Source organism: Nerophis ophidion, linkage group LG19 (assembly GCF_033978795.1).
Source record: "Nerophis ophidion isolate RoL-2023_Sa linkage group LG19, RoL_Noph_v1.0, whole genome shotgun sequence".
NCBI classification, from domain to species: domain Eukaryota; kingdom Metazoa; phylum Chordata; class Actinopteri; order Syngnathiformes; family Syngnathidae; genus Nerophis; species Nerophis ophidion.
This window is the reverse complement of record NC_084629.1, coordinates 3966303-3989242: the sequence shown is the minus strand read 5'-3', so window position 1 is coordinate 3989242 and position 22940 is coordinate 3966303. Positions and strand designations below refer to the sequence as shown.

The following is a 22940-nucleotide window of genomic DNA, read 5'->3' as shown; positions in this document are numbered from 1 at the left end:
GTCCTCTCGTCTGCCTCATTTGTTCCTAATTCGGAAGACACAACCAGCCCCTCATGTTCTTCCTGTGCCTTCGTTGTAAACACATTCGGAAGTGCACTTTATCTAACGCCAATGTTCCACTTGCTCAATACAAGAGAACTTAATTGAGGTACCAGCCCAGACTTCGTGACAAGCATGACATGTTTAGAGCTTAATGCATTAAGGCCGGCAACGGATGACGCCATCATCATGGCAGCAGTTGTAGATTTTCAGGGCGAGGTGTTCTCACGTAAGAGTACATCCTGTTTACGACAACAGCATTAAAGTCGCTCTTTTTTTTTGTTGTTGTTTCTTTTCCGCTAGGTCTGGCCGTCATGCATTTTCAAGACACCAACGAGCTGGACGTAGGGAACAACCCGAAAGTAGGCACCAAACGATACATGGCCCCCGAGGTGCTCGACGACTCCATCCAAATGGACTGCTTCGAGTCCTACAAGAGGGTGGACATCTGGGCCCTGGGACTCGTTCTGTGGGAGATCGCCAGGAGAACTGTCAGCAACGGTGGGTATTCTGGTCCTTTTAGTTTTGGCCAAGTGTTGTATTTTCCATGTCTAAGCACTGTCTCACCCACTAACAATGCACTAGCAGTGTTTTGATGAGCGTATGACAGGGGTGTCTAACTCCTTTTCACGGAGGGCCACATCGCAGTTATGGCTGCCCTCATAGTGAATAATATGACTGTAACTGTATAATGGAACCTCGATTTATGAGCTTAATTCGTTGTTATCCATCCATCCATCCATTTTCTACCGCTTATTCCCTTTCGGGGTCGCGGGGGCGCTGGCGCCTATCTCAGCTACAATCGGGCGGAAGGCAGGGTACACCCTGGACAAGTCGCCACCTCATCGCAGTAATTCGTTGTTAGTAAATCGAAAAGTTTAGTGAGTGAAGCACATTTCTCCTTAAAAAAAACAATGTAAATATGAGTAATGGGTTCCAGCCTCAAAAAACTCTGTAATTTAGTAATGGTTTGTACACTTTGAAAATAATACAAAGCGCTATACAGTTCTGTATATCAAACAAATTAGCTTTTTCTACCATTTGTTCCTCTTGGGATACGGGAGTTTCAATTTAATAACAAGCTAAAACAACAATGTATGTGCTGCTCTGCCAACACACGCGCACGCACAGAACTCCCTTTTGTGCCCTCACAAACGATCAGAAAACGTTAACAACCATGTTGCTGCAATAGTAAACATTTAAAGGGGAACATTATCACAATTTCAAAGGGGTTAAAAACAATAAAAATCAGTTCCCAGTGGCTTGTTGTATTTTTGGAAGTTGTTTTCAAAATTTTACCGGTCTCGGAATATCCCTAAATAAAGCTTTAAAGTGCCTTATTTTCGGCTCCCTGCGAAGACACTGGCCATTTCCCTGTGACGTCACACAGTGCTGCCAATGTAAACAAACAATGGGAATAGCACAGCAAGATATAGTGACATTAGCTCGGATTCAAACTCGGATTTCAGCGATTTAAGCGATTCAACAGATTACGCATGTATTGAACCAGATGGTTGGAGTATGAAAATATTAAAGAAGAAACTGAAGGTATTGAGCGAATAGCTATTGACGCTATTCATAGCCTCAGCATGGCCGAAATAGCTGCGTTAGCATCGCCGGTAAAATGTGCGGACCAAACGATCAGGACTTTCGCATCTTTTGACACTGGAGCAACTTAAATCCGTCGATTGGTAAGTGTTTGTTTCGCATTAAATGTGGGTGGAAGGAAACGTAATATAGTTGCAAATGCATCTGCAGGTTATCCATACATCTCTGTGCCATGTCTGCTTTAGCACCGCCGGTAAATAGCATGTTAGCATCGATTAGCATAGCATGTTAGCATCGATTAGCTGGCAGTCAACATCAACAAAACTCACCTTTGTGACTTCGTTGACTATCGTTGCAAATGCATCTGCAGGTTATCCATACATCTCTGTGCCATGTCTGCCTAAGCATCGACGGTCAAATGTGGAGACACTCTGGCACATTCAATGGGGGTCTGGCGGCAGACACTTTGGCATCTTCGGGCCAGTGGTGCAACTTGAATCCCTCCCTGTTAGTGTTGTTACAACCTCCGACAACACACCGACCAGGCATGATGTCTCCAAGGTTCCAAAAAATAGTCAAAAAAACGGAAAATAACAGAGCCGAGACCCGGTGTTTGTGATGTGTTGAAAATGAAAATGGCGGGTGTGTTACCTCGGCGACGTCACATTCTGACGTCATCGCTTCCAGCGCGATAAACAGAAAGGCGTTTAATTCGCCAAAATTCAACCATTTAGAGTTCGGAAATCGGTTAAAAAAATAGATGGTATTTTTTCTGCACCATCAAGGTATGTATTGACGCTTACATAGGTCTGGTGATAATGTTCCCCTTTAAAGAAGTAAAATCCACTTACATTAACATTGACAAGGGAGGAGCTGAAAAGAAAGAAACAGACGAAGGTGAAGAACGGTGTGTGCTCTTGGAAGAGGCGTTGCTGAACGAGAGGTAGTCTTCTCAGCTGTAAAATAAGTCTGCTTTGGCAAGCTTTTCTAGTCATTTCTGATCTCACCACAATTAAAATTTGCTGTGGCACGAAGCCTGCTTCGTCGAGTCTTCCATAAATATGGAAGACTGTGAGTGCCTTTTAATGTACTCTTCCCAAATCGTTTATTATTTCTTAACTCCACAGTGATTCCCTTTTTCTTTCCAAGCTGGTCTTTTGTCTCTTTAGGGCTCATTGAGTTAACAAAATGGACAAACCTTGTCAAAAGGCAAAAAACACAGAAAAGGCACACACGCCGAAGCGCTGAGAATTGACTAGTAGTGTACTGCGCAGCAAGTGACGTGGAGGGATCCACCTTTGCAAAATTATGCGCCCTGTGGCACGAAATGGCTGCAGGCAGGACACAAAATGAATGAATTAAAGGGGAACATTATCACCAGACCTATGTAAGCGTCAATATACACCTTGATGTTGCAGAAAAAAGACCATGTATTTTTTTAACCGATTTCCGAACTCTAAATGGGTGAATTTTGGCAAATTAAACGCCTTTCTGTTTATCGGTCTTTTAGCGATGACGTCAGAACGTGACGTCACCGAGGTAACACAGCCGCCATTTTCATTTTCACATTACAAACACCGGGTCCCAGCTCTGTTATTTTCCGTTTTTTTGACTATTTTTTGGAACCTTGGAGACATCATGCCTCGTCGGTGTGTTGTCGGAGGGTGTAACAACACTAACAGGGAGGGATTCAAGTTGCACCACTGGCAAGAAATCTGCCGCCAGACCCCCATTGAATGTACCAAAGTGTCTTCACATTTGACCGGCGATGCTAAGACAGACATGGCACAGAGATGTATGGATAACCTGCAGATGCATTTGCAACCATTAAGTCAACGAAATCACAAAGGTGAGTTTTGTTGATGTTGTTGACTTATGTGCTAATCCGACATATTTGGTCGCAGCAAGACTGCCAGCAAATCGATGCTAACATGCTACGCTAATTGATGCTAACATGCTATTTACGCTAGCTGTATGTACATTTGAAACTAGATACCCACATTTAATGCGAAAAAAACACTTTCCAATCGACGGATTTAAGTCGCTCCAGTGTCACAAGATGCGAAAGTCCTGATCGTTTGGTCCGCACATTTTACCGGCGATGCTAATAAGGTAGCCATGCTATGGGCCACTTCATTAGGTACACCCATGCTATGGCCGAATAACGTCAATAGATATTCGCTCAATAGTTTCAATTTCTTCTTCAATTTCGTTTTCGCTATCTGCCTCCATACTCTGAATATCTGTTTCAATACATGCGTAATCTGTTGAATCGCTCAAGCCGCTGAAATCAGTCTGAATCCGAGCTAATGTCGCTATATCTTGCTGTGGTAACCGCCATGTTTGTATTGGCAGCCCTGTATGACGTCACAGGGAAATGGACAGTCTCATCGCAAATAGCAAAAATCAAGAACTTTAAAGCTTTTTTTAGGGATATTCCGGGAGGTGTAAAATTTTGAAAAAAACTTCGAAAAATAAAACAAGCCACTGGGAACTGATTTTTATTGTTTTTAACCCTTTTGAAATTGTGATCATGTTCCCCTTTAATGAACAGACAGACCTGGTTCGCACATGGTGGCATATTTGGCCCGATCTAAAACTTTGCAAATTTAAAATTTCTGTCCATCCATCCATCCATCTCCTTCTGCTTATTCGAGTTCGGGTCGCGGGGGAAGCAGCCTAAGCAGGGAAGCCCAGACTTCTCTCTCCCAAGTCACTTCATCCACCTCCTCCCAGGGGGAGACTAAGTCTCCCTAACGTGTTTTGGATCCTCCCCGTGTCGGACGTGCCCTAAACACCTCCCCAGGGAGGCGTCCGGGGGACATCTTGACCAGATGCCCGAAACACCTCATCTGGCTCCTTTGTGGAGGAGCATCAGGCTTACCTTGAGCTCCTCCTCCAGCTGCTCAGGCAAATCATATAGTTGCTGTAGATGCCCATTTTTGCCGTACACATTTACTTTACAAAATAGAAGTGTGGGGTACTTCTATTGTTGCCTGACTTTATTAAATGGATTTATATTTGTGTTTGGCGCAGCCGGACCGGAGCAGGAGGGGATAGAAAGAGGGGAAAAAAAGGAAGACAGAGGGGGAAATTGCGGGGATAAGACAAACATCAGCAAATTCGAAATGTGCAAAAAAATGATAGTAAAAGTAATAGCAAAGAAGCAGTTATTGAAGAATATATTATTAACGTAGAAATGACAATGAACCTTATTGCACTACAAATGGAGCAATACAAATACCAATAGAAATAACGCTATTGATTATGAATAATAACAATAATTACCATATTTTCCGCACTATAAGGCGCATCGGACTATAAGGCGCACCTTCATTGAATTGCTTATTTTAAAACTTTGTTCATATATGAGGCGCACCGCATTATAAGGCGCATAGAATAGACGCTACAGTGTGTGTGCGAACATTTACCGTGCATGCTCCCGTTTTATCCACAGTGCGTTTCACATGAATATCAAAGGTGAGTGGAACCTCGTCCATGTTGATGATGTGCTCTGGCCGGATCTTTTTTTCAGTAATCTTTTGCAATATGCGCGGAAAGTGGCCAACTTTTCTTGGTAGTCTTTTGGCAGTTGCTGTGAATCAGAAGTCCGTGTGCTTTGATTGATTTTGATTGACTGATACTTTTATTAGTAGATTGCACAGTTCAGTACATATTACGTACAATTCACCACTAAATGGTAACACCCAAATAAGTTTTTCAACTTGTTTAAGTCGGGGTCCAGGTTAATCAATTCATGGTAGAGATAATATGCTGATAAACCGAAATCACCAAGAAGCACCGCCTTTAAATTCATTAATGTTAAGTTCGCTTGCTAGCGCTGTTGTGTTTATTCGAATTGTGATTGTACTGACACTTCTACTAGCTGCTCTCTGTTCAACAACCCACTGTTCGAGTTTGTCCTCCAACTGTAGCCATTTCGCTTTGTTCCCTCGGAAACTCTGTTTAGTTTTCTTTACTTGGCGCAGATCATCTCGTTGCTTCCTCCACTTCGGCACCATTGATTCGTTATGGATCTTCAGCTCTCGCTGGATCGGTTCGCAGCCGAGTGTGAAGCGACCGGAATGAGAATCAGCACCTCCAAGTCCGAGTCCATGGTTCTCGCCCGGAAAAGGGTGGAGTGCCATCTCCGGGTTGGGGAGGAGACCCTGCCCCAAGTGGAGGAGTTCAAGTACCTAGGAGTCTTGTTCACGAGTGAGGGAAGAGTGGATCGGGAGATCGACAGGCGGATCGGTGCGGCGTCTTCAGTAATGCGGACGTTGTACCGATCCGTTGTGGTGAAGAAGGAGCTGAGCCGGAAGGCAAAGCTCTCAATTTACCGGTCGATCTACGTTCCCATCCTCACCTATGGTCATGAGCTTTGGGTCATGACCGAAAGGATAAGATCACGGGTACAAGCGGCCCAAATGAGTTAACAGGTCTCTCCCTTAGAGATAGGGTGAGAAGCTCTGTCATCCAGGAGGAACTCAAAGTAAAGCCGCTGCTCCTCCACATGGAGAGGAGCCAGATGATGTGGTTCGGGCATCTGGTCAGGATGCCACCCGAACGCCTCCCTAGGGAGGTGTTTAGGGCACGTCCAACCGGTAGACCCAGGACACGTTGGGAAGACTATGTCTCCTGGCTGGCCTGGGAACGCCTCGGGATCCCCCGGGAAGAGCTAGACGAAGTGGCTGGGGAGAGGGAAGTCTGGGTTTCCCTGCTTAGGCTGTTGCCCCCGCGACCCGACCTCGGATAAGCGGAAGATGATGGATGGATGGATGTTGAATTCTCTCATTGCCGCTCTATTCCCGTGTTCTACTGCGTGACTGATCGCCTTGAGTTTAAACTCTGCGTCGTAAGCGTGTGTCTAAATAGGAGCCCCTTTGGGGTCTTTACATAAACACACAAATGGAAATGAAACGGCACGCCTCGCACAGTCATATATCCCAGCATGCACTGCGCGCTTCTTCTTCTTCTACGGGGGAAAATGAAGTCGTCGGCTGCTTACTGTAGTTGCGAGAACTGTTGTGGCTCAATATTGGTCCACATATAAGGTGCACTAGATTATAAGGTGCACTGTCAGCCTTTGAGAAAATTGGAGGTTTTTAGGTGCGTGAAATACGGTACTTCTATTATCAACAATACAATTGTTTCAAATGCAACAATACATATAATGTTGAACAGGTTAATTATCAATCAATCAATCAATCAATGTTTACTTATATAGCCCTAAATCACTAGTGTCTCAAAGGGCTGCACAAACCACCACGACATCCTCGGTAGGCCCACATAAGGGCAAGGAAAACTCACACCCAGTGGGACGTCGGTGACAATGATGACTATGAGAACCTTGGAGAGGAGGAAAGCAATGGATGTCGAGCGGATCTAACATGATACTGTGAAAGTTCAATCCACAATGGATACAACACAGTCGCGAGAGTCCAGTCCAAAGAGGATCCAAGACACAGCAGCGAGAGTCCCGTTCACAGCGGAGCCAGCAGGAAACCATCCCAAGCGTAGGCGGACCAGCAGCGCAGAGATGTCCCCAGCCGATACACAGGCGAGCAGTACATGGCCACCGGATCGGACCGGACCCCCTCCACACGGGAGAGTGGGACATAGAAGAAAAAGAAAAGAAACGGCAGATCAACTGGTCTAAAAAGGAGGTCTATTTAAAGGCTAGAGTATACAAATGAGTTTTAAGGTGAGACTTAAATGCTTCTACTGAGGTGGCATCGCAAACTGTTACCGGGAGGGCATTCCAGAGTACTGGAGCCCGAACGGAAAATGCTCTATAGCCCGCAGACTTTTTTTGGGCTTTGGGAATCACTAATAAGCCGGAGTCCTTAGGCCTACTGAATTGTATAATTAAATGGTTGATTTACTGCAGGGGTGGGCATTACGTCGATCGCGATCGACTGGTCGATCTCGGAGGGTGTGTCAGTCGATCTCAAGCCAGGCATTAAAAAATATACATAAAAATGAGCAATCATCAATCATACCAAGACTTCACTTTCGTCAGTTGTTTGACATTCTCGGCACCCGAGGATCTTGTGAGATGACGCTGGCTGCTGCGAGCTCATCCATCCATCCATTTTCTACCGCTTATTCCCTTTAGGGGTCGCGGGGGGCGCTGGCGCCTATCTCAGCTACAATCGGGCGGAAGGCGGGGTACACCCTGGACAAGTCGCCACTTCATCGCAGGGCCAACACAGATAGACAGACAACATTCACACACTAGGGCCCATTTAGTGTTGCCAATCAACCTATCCCCAGGTGCATGTCTTTGGAAGTGGGAGGAAGCCGGAGTACCCGGAGGGAACCCAACATGCAAACTCCACACAGAAAGATCCCGAGCCTGGATCCGAACCCAGGACTGCAGGAACTTCGTATTGTGAGGCAGACGCACTAACCCCTCTGCCACCGTGAAGCCCTCATATTTAAGAAAAAAATCACTAACAGGGCGGACGCAGAGAAACACATTTTATTTCTAGAGACTCCGTACCTACTGTCAAAACTCTAAAGACCGACTGCACACTTCCTGTCTTCACCATAAAAGACCTGTTTCATCCTGCCTGTGCTAACAAAATAAGAGTCTCAGAAAGCTAGCGTGCACAAGCTAGCAAGCTACGGAGTTTGATGCCAATGTATTTCTCCCCCGCCCTCAGCGAGCGCTTTCTCACTTGCTTGCCCACCCGCACACTCACTGACGTCACTCACCTGCTGCCAGACATTAAAGGGCCACACACATATGCTACTCTCATAACAAAGTGTTTAAAAAGGAGTATGCAAGTTGGACAAATGAGATGCCAAATCCAACCACTTTCATGTGGTATTGGACAGAAAGGAGGACTTTTTTTTTTCCTCCATTTGAAAATGCGGACGTTATCAGCACCACTGTCTAATTCCAATCAATGCAAGTCATCAGAATCAGGTAATACACCAACTTATATTCTTGTCTTCATGAAAGAAAGGAATCTATGTGTGTTAAAAATGCTTGTATTATCATTAAACACCATTAACTTGTTAACAAAAATGTCTCTTTCATAAATAAATAAATATAAATTATAAATAGGAATGAGGTAGATCTCCTCGACTTGGTCAATTGAAAAGTAGCTCGCCTGCAGAAAAAGTGTGAGCGCCCCTGATTTACTGTATATAGGCTAGTAAGGTAAAGTTTAGTACCTGACAAGTTTGGGCTACCTTGCTTCTCCAGCCTTCATCAGAGGTGTAACGTGATGTTAGCGTGGAGTCGTCTGTGATGTGTTATATGGATTTTTTCCACACCATCCTGGTGTGGGGTCTGTCAAAAGACTGTCAACAGGCACCAAGGAGCCTATCAACTGTCCCACACCTGGGACACAGTCCTGCTGTTTGGTGGACCTCCAGACGACAGGGGGCGCCCCGCCCTACCCCCGCGGCAAGCCAGGGGACACCGCTATCCCACCACCTCAGTTGGGACGGAAAAAATCCATATAACACGTCACAGACGACGTCACGCTAACATCACGTGACACCTCTCATGAATGCTGCAGAAGCAAGGTTGCCAAAACGTTTCAGGTACAAAACTTTACCATACTAGCCTTTATAAATCAACCATTTAATTAAACAATACATATCAATCAATCATCAATCAATGTTTATTTATATAGCCCCAAATCACAAATGTCTCAAAGGACTGCACAAATCATTACGACTACAACATCCTCGGAAGAACCCACAAAAGGGCAAGGAAAACTCACACCCAGTGGGCAGGGAGAATTCACATCCAGTGGGACGCCAGTGACAATGCTGACTATGAGAAACCTTGGAGAGGACCTCAGATGTGGGCAACCCCCCCCCCCCCCCCTCTAGGGGACCGAAAGCAATGGATGTCGAGCGGGTCTAACATGATACTGTGAAAGTTCAATCCATAGTGGCTCCAAGACAGCAGTGAGAGTCCCGTCCACAGGAAACCATCTCAAGCGGATCAGCAGCGTAGAGATGTCCTCAACCGATACAGGCGAGCGGTCCATCCTGGGTCCCGACGAGCGGTCCATCCTGGGTCTCGACTCTGGACAGTCAGTACTTCATCCATGGTCATCGGACCGGACCCCCTCCACAAGGGAGGGGGGGACATAGGAGAAAGAAAAGAAGCGGCAGATCAACTGGTCTAAAATGATATGTAATGATAACTTGAAATACAAAAAAAAGCACATAAATGGGGGGGAAGAAGGAGAAGGGAACTGTATCAACCTTGTAGATTGTTATAGTAACAGTAGGTTAAGCTTTGTCAGTGTGCCATGTGTTACCCAGTTTTCCCTAGGGCAGAGGTCGGGAACCTTTTTGGCTGAGAGAGCCAAGAATCCAAATATTCTAAAATGTAAGAGCCACATAAAAAAATGTTCAACACTGAACAACTAAATGTGTGCATTTTTAAGTAACACCAACATTTTTAGAGTCTAATAGGTCTCTTATTCTTTGTAATAACATTGGTATTCTGAAGCTAACTGTGGAGGGCGCGTGGCCCGCGGGCCTGCAGCGAAGCGGGGTGTTGCCAGGATCGGCCTGGAAATCAGCGACAGATGCGTAGATGGCCCAACTGGGCCTTGATATCTAATCACCTGTCGCTCTGTTATAAGCAGCAGCCAGGAGGAGAGACAGGGTTGGGGCTGGAGCCAGAGTGCGAGCGAGAACAAAAGAGGAAAATACGATTGCTAGGAAGCAACTGAGAGATTTATTGAAAAATAAAACAATATTGTAACCCTGAAACAGGCTCTCATGTCGGTGCAAGCCCCACACTAACCAATAATAAATACATAACTTCTTACCATTAACGCAACTTCTTGAACAGGTGCGGTAGAAAACGGATGGATGAATTCAAAATGCATGGGATTTTTTTATATTTTGAACGTTATTTTTAACACTCTGATTACAAGTGGAATTATTCATAACTTTTATGGACAGAATTTCTAGGCGCAGTCAAGGCGTTGAGGGGATCCGGTTTTGGTGGCCGCAGGATTGGGTCTCTGCTTTTTGCAGATGATGTGGTCCTGATGGCTTCATCTGACCGGGATCTTCAGCTCTCACTGGATCGGTTCGCAGCCGAGTGTGAAGCGACCGGAATGAGAATCAGCACCTCCATGTCCGAGTCCATGGTTCTCGCCCGGAAAAGGGTGGAGTGCCATCTCCGGGTTGGGGAGGAGACCCTGCTCCAAGTGGAGGAGTTCAAGTACCTAGGAGTCTTGTTCACGAGTGGGGGAAGAGTGGATCGTGAGATCGACAGGCGGATCGATGCGGCGTCTTCAGTAATGCGGACGTTGTATCGATCCGTTGTGGTGAAGAAGGAGCTGAGCCGGAAGGCAAAGCTCTCAATTTACCGGTCGATCTACGTTCCCATCCTCACCTATGGTCTTGAGCTTTGGGTCATGACCGAAAGGATAAGATCACGGGTACAAGCGGCCGAAATGAGTTTCCTCCGCCGGGTGGTGGGTCTCTCCCTTAGAGATAGGGTGAGAAGCTCTGCCATCCGGGAGGAACTCAAAGTAAAGCCGCTGCTCCTCCACATGGAGAGGAGCCAGATGAGGTGGTTCGGGCATCTGGTCAGGATGCCACCCGAACGCCTCCCTTGGGAGGTGTTTAGGGCACGTCCAGCTGGTAAGAGGCCACGGGGAAGACCCAGGACACGTTGGGAAGACTGGGAATGCCTCGGGATCCCCCGGGAAGAGCTAGACGAAGTGGCTGGAAAGAGGGAAGTCTGGGCTTCCCTGCTTAGGCTGTTGCCCCCGCGACCCGACCTCGGATAAGCGGAGGATGATGGATGGATGGATGGATGGATTATTAATTACTTATCGTGTTATGCAATGTCCATCTCCATCCATCCATCTTTTCCGCTTATCCGAGGTCGGGTCGCGGGGGCAGCAGCCTACGCAATGTCAGCTCGGATTTATCCGAGAGCCAGATGCAGCCATATCTGGCTCTAGAGCCATAGGTTCCCCACCCCTGCCCTAGGGCACCAATGTTAGTACATGTTTGATTAAGCGTGATTATATCCTGACACAATGACCTCACATGTTGGTTCACTCCACAGCGTGCATCTTTCCCCCCTGTTGGCGTACAAATAAGTCAAAGATGTGCTCTCTCTCTGCAGGCATCGTGGAGGACTACAAGCCACCCTTTCATGACGTGGTCCCAAGTGATCCCAGTTTTGAGGATATGAAGAAGGTGGTCTGTGTGGACCAGCAGAGACCCAACATACCTAATAGATGGTTCTCAGACACAGTAAGTTGTCACATATTGACAGTGAAGGCTTTTAGATTCACTGGTGTTCTTTCTTAGAACCCCCTTCAGCCCTACTCTGACCAAATGCTTAAAACATGGGTGTCAAACTGGTTGGACAGTTATGGCTTGGAGGGCCGCTTATGAGTAAATATACTGTAAATCAATCAATGTTTATTTATATAGCCCCAAATCACAAATGTCTCAAAGGACTGCACAAATCATTACGACTACAACATCCTCGGAAGAACCCACAAAAGGGCAAGGAAAACTCACACCCAGTGGGCAGGGAGAATTCACACCCAGTGGGACCCCAGTGACAATGCTGACTATGAGAAACCTTGGAGAGGACCTCAGATGTGGGCAACCCCCCCCCCCCCCTCTAGGGGATGTATAATCCCTTCATATTCGTTTGATTTTTTTTTACTGATGGATACGTTGCTTTTCAACTGTAAGTCAAGGTGACAAAGGGATATTTAGGTTAAGTAGTGTCCTGATATCCAATATCGGTCCGATAGCAGCAAAAAACAAATCCATCCATCCATCCATTTTCTACCGCTTTCTCCCTTACGGGGTTGCGGGGGGCGCTGGCGCCTATCTCAGCTACAATCGGGCGGAAGGCGGGGTACACCCTGGACAAGTCGCCACCTCATCGCAGGGCCAACACAGATAGACAGACAACATTCACACTCACATTCACACACTAGGGCCAATTTAGTGTTGCCAATCAACCTATCCCCAGGTGCATGTCTTTGGAAGTGGGAGGAAGCCGGAGTACCCGGAGGGAACCCACGCATTCACGGGGAGAACATGCAAACTCCACACAGAAAGATCCCGAGCCTGGATTTGAATCCAGGACTGCAGGAACTTCGTATTAACTTCGTATTGTGAGGCAGATGCACTAACCCCTCTGCCACCGTGAAGCCTAGCAAAGAAAAAAAATAAATAAAAATAAAAATATATGGGATTTTATCGGCTTGCATGTAAAATAGGAGTGTGGGAAAAATCAATTCGAGTTTGAATCGCGATTCATTTTTTTTTAAATCGATTTAAAAAAAAATATATATAATAATTATTATTATTATTTTTTTTAATCAATCCAACAAAAAATACACAGCAATACCATAACAATGCAATCCAATTCCAAAACCAAACCTGACCCAGCAACACTCAGAACTGCAATAAACAGAGCAATTGGGGCGGCATGGCGTAGTGGGTAGAGCGGCCGTGCCAGAAACCTGAGGGTTGCTGGTTCGCTCCCCGCCTATTGACATCCAAATCGCTGCCGTTGTGTCCTTGGGCAGGACACTTCACCCTCGCTCACACTGGTGAATGAATGATGAATGAATGATAGGTGGTGGTCGGACGGGCCGTAGGCGCAAACTGGTAGTCTCGCTTCCGTCAGTCTACCCAAGGGCAGCTGTGGCTACAGATGTAGCTTACCACCACCACCAGGTGTGAATGAATGATAGGTTCCCACTTCTCTGTGAGCGCTTTGAGTATGTAATAATAGAAAAGCGCCATATAAATCTAATCCATTATTATTATTATTATTATTATTGAGGAGACACAAACACGACACAGAACAAACCAAAAGTAGTGAAACAAAAATGAATATTATCAACAACAGTATCAATATTAGTTATAATTTGAGCATAGCAGTGATTAAAAATCCCTCATTGACACATCAATAGACATTTATAAAAATTAAAAAAAAAGAATAGTGTCACAGAGGCTTACACTTGCATGGCATCTCCTAAGCTTGACAACACACTGTGTCCAATGTTTTCACAAAGATAAAATAAGTCATATTTTTGGTTCGTTTAATAGTTAAAACAAATTTACATTATTGCAATCAGTTGATAAAAAATTGTCCTCTACAATTATAAAAGCTTTTTTTTTTTAAATGTACTACTCTGCTCGCATGTCAGCAGACTGGGGTAGATCCTGCTGAAATCCTATGTATTGAATATATAGAGAATCGTTTTGAATCGGAAAAATATCGTTTTTGAATCGAGTATTACGTTGAATCGAAAAAATGTATTTATAATCGAATCGCGACCCCAAAAATTGATATTGAATTGAATCGTGGAACACCCAAAGATTTGCAGCCCTAATGTAAAATGTCCGATATTAGCTCTGCTACAAGCAGTCCTGCAGCGTGTTTACTTGTGCAAAGCTGGACAGCCAATTAACATTTAATTGTCCTCTCAATAATCACACAAGGTTGGTCTAATCTTGTATTTTAGTGAGTCATTTACAAAAAGTACACATGGTAGGCTATAGTCTACTAGGAGCGGGCAGGTACACGACAGCATAGCACACAAGCTCGGCGTACATAATAATAAGGTCCCCTAATTTAACTATATTGCTGTCTTGGACTCAGACTTCCTTTATTGTCATTCAAATTTGAACTTTAGACTTAACAAACTTTATTGATCCACAAGGGAAACAGATAATCAAGATGCAGAGGCTCGTGGTTGCAATATTGCTGTCTAAAACACCACAATTGTCAATATAAACAACTATCAAATATTTATAGTTGCATATTACTTACACTTACAAAGCCTCCAGGGCGTATATTAGAAAGTATCCAGTAAAAAAATGTGTTCACATATTCCAGTTTATTTCATCCCGAGTTTAATTTAATGAATTATTGTGGCCACTAGTTGTCGCAAAAAAACTAATTGCTCCTCCACTTCAACTTAAAGGGGCAGTATAGCTCGGTTGGTAGAGTGGCGGTGCCAGCGACTTGAGGGTTCCGGGTTTGATCCCCGGTTCCATCCTAGTCACTGCTGTTGTGTCCTTGGGCAAGACAATTTACCCACCTGCTCCCAGTGCCACCCACACTGGTTTAAATTTAACTTAGATATTGGGTTTCACTATGTAAAAGCGCTTTGGAGAAAAGCGCTATATAAATATTATTCACTTCACTTAAAGACAGTGTAAGTCCATTCCAGATGGTAAATAATAAATATTTTAGTGTTCAGTATTTTTTTTTCTAAATATGCACACACTAATAAAAGTATGGATGATTCCTTTTGATATAGTATTAGATTCATCTAAAGCAGTGGATGAATTTTTTATTCGTTTTTATTTAAAAACAAAAAAAAAATGTATTTTTTTATTTTTAATTATTAAATCAACATAAAAAACACAATTTACACTTACAATTAGTGCATCAACCACAAAAACCTCCCTTTTTCATGACAAAGAAAAAAATAAATAAAAAATTTACTTAATAATTTATTAAGCGTTGACCGGTCCGCGAATAAAAAAAGGTTGGGGACCACTGATCTAAAGGCCTTAGTGACCACATGCGTGGACAGCACCTTTTAGCTCTCATTTCCAAAATTGTGTACACTACTGAATTGGGGTCTTACGGCCACTTATGTGGACACTTAAACTGCTTTATGGTGGTGTCAGAAAGGTATAACATACAATGGAATTTGGACAAAAAAAAGTGTAAAATTAAAAATGAGCATGTCACTACACATGAAGTACACTTTTGTGTACTTATGGACTTAGTACAGCATATCAAAAGATGATTCTTAGTTTTTATTCTAATTAGGGTCCAAAAAGCCCAAATAGCAAAGAGGAATAAAAGAAGCATGTAAACAAACAGCTCGGGCCTTAGGAGGTTAATATTGGTACCGGCCGGTACGCAAAGCTTAGGTAGTGAAAAAATTATTTGTAATTTTGGTATTTAACAAAAAAATGTTAAGAGTTTAAGTTAAAAAAAAAAGCCATTGCATTGAATTTTTTTTTTCTGCCCAAATTGAAACAACACATGCAATAAAGATGAAGTTCTTATTGGCGCACATTCTTTCTCAGCTTTCAAGGCCACCTCAAATGATGAGTTTGACTCCTGTGGTCTAATAAATGGGAACCCCCCCCTACTAGTTGCAGAATCTAATGCACTAAATACAAAGAATTGAATAGCTCTGATGTACATTAATTACAAGACAAGTTGCACAATAAGTCACAGTAGTTATGGTAGAAGTATCAGTACAAGTAGAAGTACAGTAGTCAAATACAGTACCAGTGCAAGATCAAATAGTGAAACAGTATGTACAGTATATGAAGCAACAAATATGAAGGTGTCTACAGTTATTCGACAGTAGTATGGACAAAGGTAATGGAACAGTATGACTTCTTAAAACTCTTGTTTTTACATTCTTTTTACATTGTTCACAATCATTGAATGAAAAGTATTGTAGTCCGGTAATTACAGTGGTAAGTAAAGTGCTTTTACATTATTTTTTACATTATTTACAATCATTGAATGAAGAGTAATGTAGTAATGTCCGGTAATTACAGTGGTAAGTAAAGTGTTTTACATTATTTTTTACATTATTTACAATCATTGAATGAAGAGTATTGTAGTCTGGTAATTACAGTGGTAAGTAAAGTACTTTTACATAATTTTTTGCATTATTTACAATCATTGAATGAAGAGTAATGTAGTCTGGTAATTACAGTGGTAAGTAAAGTACTTTTACATAATTTTTTGCATTATTTACAATCATTGAATGAAGAGTAATGTAGTCTGGTAATTACAGTGGTAAGTAAAGTGTTTTACATTCTTTTTACATTGTTCACAATCATTGAATGAAAAGTATTGTAGTCCGGTAATTACAGTGGTAAGTAAAGTGTTTTACATTATTTTTTACATTATTTACAATCATTGAATGAAGAGTAATGTAGTCTGGTAATTACAGTGGTAAGTAAAGTGTTTTACATTATTTTTTACATTATTTACAATCATTGAATGAAGAGTATTGTAGTCTGGTAATTACAGTGGTAAGTAAAGTGTTTTACATAATTTTTTGAATTATTTACAATCATTGAATGAAGAGTATTGTAGTCTGGTAATTACACTGGTAAGTAAAGTGCTTTTACATTATTTTTTGCATTATTTACAATCATTGAATGAAGAGTATTGTAGTCCGGTAATTACAGTGGTAAGTAAAGGGTTTTACATTATTTTTTACATTATTTACAATCATTGAATGAAGAGTAATGTAGTCCGGTAATTACAGTGGTAAGTAAAGTGTTTTACATTATTTTTTGCATTATTTACAATCATTGAATGAAGAGTATTGTAGTCCGGTAATTACAGTGGTAAGTAAAGTGCTTTTACATAATTTTTTGCATTATTTACAATCATTGAATGAAGAGTATTGTAGTCCGGTAATTACAGTGGTAAGTAAAGTGCTTTTACATAATTTTTTACATTATTTACAATCATTGAATGAAGAGTAATGTAGTCCGGTAATTACAGTGGTAAGTAAAGTGTTTTACATAATTTTTTACATTATTTACAATCATTGAATGAAGAGTAATGTAGTAATGTCCGGTAATCACAGTGGTAAGTAAAGTGATTCTTGTGCCTGCGTTTTTTGTGCACTAAAAAGGTGTTTTTTTTATAAGGATTTTTAAAGTTTGACCGTTTTTTTTTCTTTGCAGACTTTAATCTCCATGGCAAAATTGATGAAGGAGTGCTGGTACCAGAACCCATCAGCCAGACTCACGGCGCTGCGCATCAAAAAGACTCTGACAAAGATCAACAGCTCCGTAGACAAAATGAAAACAGACATTTGAGCGTGCATGGCACAAAGTAGGAAGAGGAGAGGAATACGTCTCGGACTAAATGCCTTTGAGAGGGTGAAGCGAACTCTTGTCCGTTTGTGTGCCCTTATAGTGGCCGACATATTTATTTGAAATATTTTTAAAGAAGGGACACATTTTGGCATCCAAAGATGGCTCACCGAACGGCCACAGGTCTTGAACATAGGACGGTAAATCTTAGCATCACAATCTAGGGGCTGGCTGTTATCTGACATTTATCTTTGTTTTTAACCTCCGAACAAGGTAGTAATAATCTCACATTTGCTCTTTTTTTTTTTTTTTTTTTAGCTGCACTCATCGAGCAGAGTTGAATGTCATCAAGGATACAGCAGTCGTACTGAATGATATATCTGCTCAATACGTTGTGTTCCTTTCTAGCTTGACACAGAGAAGACATGATGACAATATCTGCTACAGGTGACGCCCTCACCCCCTGTGGACGCCTTGAACTGTAAGTTTGCCTGTGAAGCCTTTATAACGTGTGCATTGTCAACTTCACGAAGTCAAACTTCAAACTTTTTTTTTATTTCGTTAACATTTTATATCGACTAGTGGTTTCTATTAATTAAATAGAAAACAAGTTTATCACTTGTCTTGATGCCTTTTTGTCTTTTTTTTTTTTTGCCACTTTGGTACCTTCAACTACAGTGTACTGTCTCAACTTTCTGTCTTTCCTCAAATAGTGTCCTCTGTTCTAAAAGATGCCCTATCCTGATTAACACCCCTGTATTTGATCATAAAAACTACAACTAAGATGCACGTTACAATCAAACTTGTCTGTAATAATCAATCAATCAAAGTTTACTTATATAGCCCTAAATCACTAGTGTCTCAAAGGGCTGCACAAACCACTACGACATCCTCGGTAGGCCCACATAAGGGCAAGGAAAACTCACACCCAGTGGGACACCGGTGACGATAATGACCCAGTGGGACGTCGGTGACAATGATGACTATGAGAACATGATACTGTGATACTGATGATACTGATGACTATGAGAACATATGAGAACATGATACTGTGAAAGATCAATCCATAATGGATCCAACACAGTCGCGAGAGTCCAGTCCAAAGCGGATCCAACACAGCAGCGAGAGTCCCGTTCACAGCGGAGCCAGCAGGAAACCATCCCAAGCGGAGGCGGATCAGCAGCGCAGAGATGTCCCCAGCCGATACACAGGCGAGCAGTACATGGCCACCGGATCGTACCGGACTCCCTCCACAAAGGAGAGTGGGACATAGAAGAAAAAGAAAAGAAACGGCAGATCAACTGGTCTAAAAAGGGAGTCTATTTAAAGGCTAGAGTATACAAATGAGTTTTAAGGTGAGACTTAAATGCTTCTACTGAGGTGGCATCTCGAACTGTTACCGGGAGGGCATTCCAGAGTACTGGAGCCCGAACGGAAAAAGCTCTACAGCCCGCAGACTTTTTTGGGGCTTTGGGGATCACTAATAAGCCGGAGTCCTTTGAACGCAGATTTCTTGCCGGGACATATGGTACAATACAATCGGCAAGATAGGATGGAGCTAGACCGTGTAGTATTTTATACGTAAGTAGTAAAACCTTAAAGTCTTTCAGTGTTAATGCTTTATAACAGGGGAAGGAAACCTGTGGCTCTTTTGATGACTGCATTGGCTCTCAGATAAATCTTAGCTGACAGTACTTAGAAGGATAAGTAATGAATAATTCCGCTGGTAATCGGAGTGTTAAATATAACGTTCAAAATATAAAATATTCTCATGCATTTTAATCCATCCATCCGTTTTCTACCGCACCTGTTCAACAAGTATTTTTATTAGGGACTGAATGTCCCTTTGGACAGTTATTTATAAGTTTTTATAAATAACTGGCGACAGTTATTTATTATTATGATTGCGCCGCCTCTTCGAGCTGTAATTTAACCCCCTTAACATGCTTCAAAACTCACCAAATTTTACACACACTTCAGGACTGGCGAAAACTGCCATTTAATAAAAAACGAACCCCAAAACTCAAAATTGCGCTCTAGTGCCCCCTAGGAAAAAACAGACAAAACTGCTTTTAACTTCCGTTAGGAATGTCGTAAAGACATGAAACAAAACTTTTATGTAGGTCCGACTTAGACCTGGATTTCACACACTGGCTTCCTTCAGCAAAAATCAACAGAAAGTTGGCAAAAACCCCTTCAAAACAACAGTTTCCTAAAAAAATGTCATTTTTGCCTCTTTGAGCTGTACTTTGACCCTTTTAAAATGCTTCAAATCTCACCAAACTAGATAACACAGACAAAACTGCTCCTAGGAAGAAAACACAGACAAAACTGCTTGTACTTCCGGTAGGAATGTGGGAGAAACATGAAACAAAAACCTCTATGTAGGTCTCACTTAGACCTACATTTGAATAATTGACATCCTTCTGCAAAAATCAACAGGAAGTTTGCAATTACCCCTTCAAAGCAAAAGTTTTGTAAAAACCCGTCACCTTTTTTCAAACTATCTCCTCTGAGCGAGTTTGTTGTGTCAGCTTCAAACTCGAACAGGAGAGAGATTGAACACTTCTGATTAAAAGTTGCGAAAAGAGTTTTAATAACTACTCCGGTTTTGATTTTACGAGCCTTCAAAGAACTGCTACGCTGCTGCCGTCTCAAGATGGCTACTTAAAAGCAGGAAGCACCAGCGTGACCACACAATGCAGAGAAGGTAGTTAGTGTGCTGGTAAAGATATGTTGACTGGGTGAAAGAAGGAGGCACCAGTTTGACTCCAGGATACAGAGATGGTAGGTAATGTGCAGGTAAAGATATGTTGACTGGGTGAGAGAAGGAGGCACCAGTTTGACTCCAGGATACAGAGATGGTAGGTCATGTGCTGGTAAAGATATGTTGACTGGGTGAGAGAAGGAGGCACCAGTTTGACTCCAGGATACAGAGATGGTAGGTCATGTGCTGGTAAAGATATGTTGACTGGGTGAGAGAAGGAGGCACCAGTTTGACTCCAGGATACAGAGAAGGTAGGTCATGTGCAGGTAAAGATGTAGTCTGGGTGATGGCAGGAAGCACCAGCGTGTATGGGTGACAGAAAAAAGCACCTGTGTGACCCCAGGATGCAGGGAAGGTAGGTAATGTGCTCGTAAAGATATGTTGTATGGGTAAAGGCAGGAAACACCAGCAAAAGTCAGTCCCGTCCATCGCTGCTTGCAGCTTTGGTTTATTATTGGTTCTGCTTCAAAATAACAATGTTATTAAAAAGAATGAGAAACTTGTTATACTCTACAAATGTTGGTCTTACTTAAAAAATGCACGCATTTAGTTGTATTCAGTTTAGAAAAATATATAATATGGCACTCATGGAAATACATTTTAAAATATTTGGCTTTCATGGCTCACTCAGCCAAAAAGGTTCCCGACCCCTGCTTTATAGGATGCAACGTAGGACTACTGGAACATTAAGCTTCATGGCAAAGACTTAAGGAAAAATGCAGAGGCACACCACCTGCAGAAATCGTTAAAAAAATGAAACTTATCAGCCGATATTAACAATAAAAAGTAATTGTCGCAATTGTTGGCTATGACTTTAAACCATAACCAAACATGCATCACTATAGCTCTTGTCTCAAAGTAGGTGTACTGTCACCACCTGTATCACCACGCCGTGACTCATTTTGACTTTTTTGCTTTTTTTCCTGTGGGTAGTGTTTTACTTCTTGTCTTGTGCTCCTATTTTGGTGGCTTTCTCTCTTTTTTTTTGGTATTTTCCTGTAGCAGTTTCATGTCTTCCTTGACCGCTATTCCCCACACCTGCTTTGTTTTAGCAATCAAGAATATTCCGGTTGTTTTTATCCTTCTTTGTGGCGGCATTGTTGTCATGTCATATTCGGATGCTCCACAGTAAGTCTTTGCTGTCGTCCAGCATTCTGTTTTTTTTTTACTTTGTAGCCAGTTCAGTTTTAGTTTCGTTCTGCATAGCCTTCCCTAAACTTCAATGCCTTTGCTTAGGAGCACTCAGCTTTTGTTTATTTTTGGTTTAAGCATTAGATACCTTTTTACCTGCACCCTGCCTACCACTGTCTCCCACTGTTTCCGACATCTACAAAGCAATTAGCTACCTGCTACCACCTACTGATATGGAATAGTATTACACGGTTACCTTGCCGATCTCCAGACAGTGCAGACACTCAACAACGGCACATTATTTGCGGATTATAATTACTGGTTTGCAACAATATTTTTAACCCAAATGGGTGAAATTAGTCTCTCACGGCACACTTGTGAAAAACACTGGACTAGGCAACACACCTTAGTCAAAAGCCGTGTATTGCTTGGATTTTACTGACTTCACGTCTGGCTCACGTTCCGTCCGTTAAATATGCGTGGTGGTCAAGCTAGCTCTGTTCTCAATGGTTACTAAGCGCCATTTAGCCTTTCTGGAAGAAAAAAATGCTCTATGCTTGTGTTGTTTTCAGCTGTACGAATCGTTCAAATTGCGGAAAGGATAAACGTTTCTTCAGAGTTCCTCAACAGGTTATCGAAAAAAGGCGGAAGAGTGCGAGATTCTACGAAACGGCAAGAAAAGCATGCGGCTCACACTCCAGTCCAAGGAAGCAGAGTCGAAGAACGCACGAGTTTGCAGTGATCCCTTCATTCAAGGTTTGTTTGATGTAATGTTTGTTATTTCCCATTCAAATATTATCTTGACATTATTTGTATTTGGTCAACACAGTTTTGCTGTGAGTGTTTTGCAAAGTACCAACACGGCAGGTCTGGATAAAAGAATGTAAATGTGATCAAAACCTGAAAGGGTTAAAGGGGAACATTATCACCAGACCTATGTAAGCGTCAATATATACCTTGATGGTGCAGAAAAAAGACCATGTATTTTTTTAACCGATTTCCGAACTCTAAATGGGTGAATTCTGGCAAATTAAACGCCTTTCTGTTTATCGGTCTTTTAGCGATGACGTCAGAACGTGACGTCACCGAGGTAACACACCCACCGTATTCATTTTCACATTACAAACACCGGGTCTCAGCTCTGTTATTTTCCATTTTTTGGAACCCTGGAGACATCATGCCTCGTCAGTGTGTTGTCGGAGGGTGTAACAACAATAACGGGGAGGGATTCAAGTTGCACCACTGGCAAGAAATCTGCCACCAGACCCCCATTGAATGTACCAAAGTGTCTCCACATTTGACCGGCGATGCTAAGACAGACATGGCACAGAGATGTATGGATAACCTGCAGATGCATTTGCAACGATTTAAGTCAACGAAATCACAAAGGTGAGTTTTGTTGATGTTCAATCAATCAATCAATGTTTATTTATATAGCCCCAAATCACAAATGTCTCAAAGGACTGCACAAATCATTACGACTACAACATCCTCGGAAGAACCCACAAAAGGGCAAGGAAAACTCACACCCAGTGGGCAGGGAGAATTCACATCCAGTGGGACGCCAGTGACAATGCTGACTATGAGAAACCTTGGA

The 22940-nt window shown here is 42.6% G+C and overlaps 1 protein-coding gene across 2 annotated transcripts in view; it reads left to right on the top strand.

Annotated features, from left to right (window-relative positions):
* The window catches only part of LOC133537885 (activin receptor type-1-like), a 106981-nt gene extending 88921 nt beyond the window's left edge, over positions 1 to 18060 (top strand). For both annotated transcript variants that reach the window (XM_061879007.1, XM_061879006.1), the window contains exons 10-12: positions 343 to 540; positions 11717 to 11847; positions 17314 to 18060. In XM_061879007.1, coding sequence (XP_061734991.1) covers positions 343 to 540; positions 11717 to 11847; positions 17314 to 17448 — 464 coding nt within the window. In that variant the 3' untranslated portion in view covers positions 17449 to 18060. The remainder of the gene's footprint in view (positions 1 to 342; positions 541 to 11716; positions 11848 to 17313) is intronic.
* Positions 18061 to 22940: the final 4880 nt, after the last annotated feature.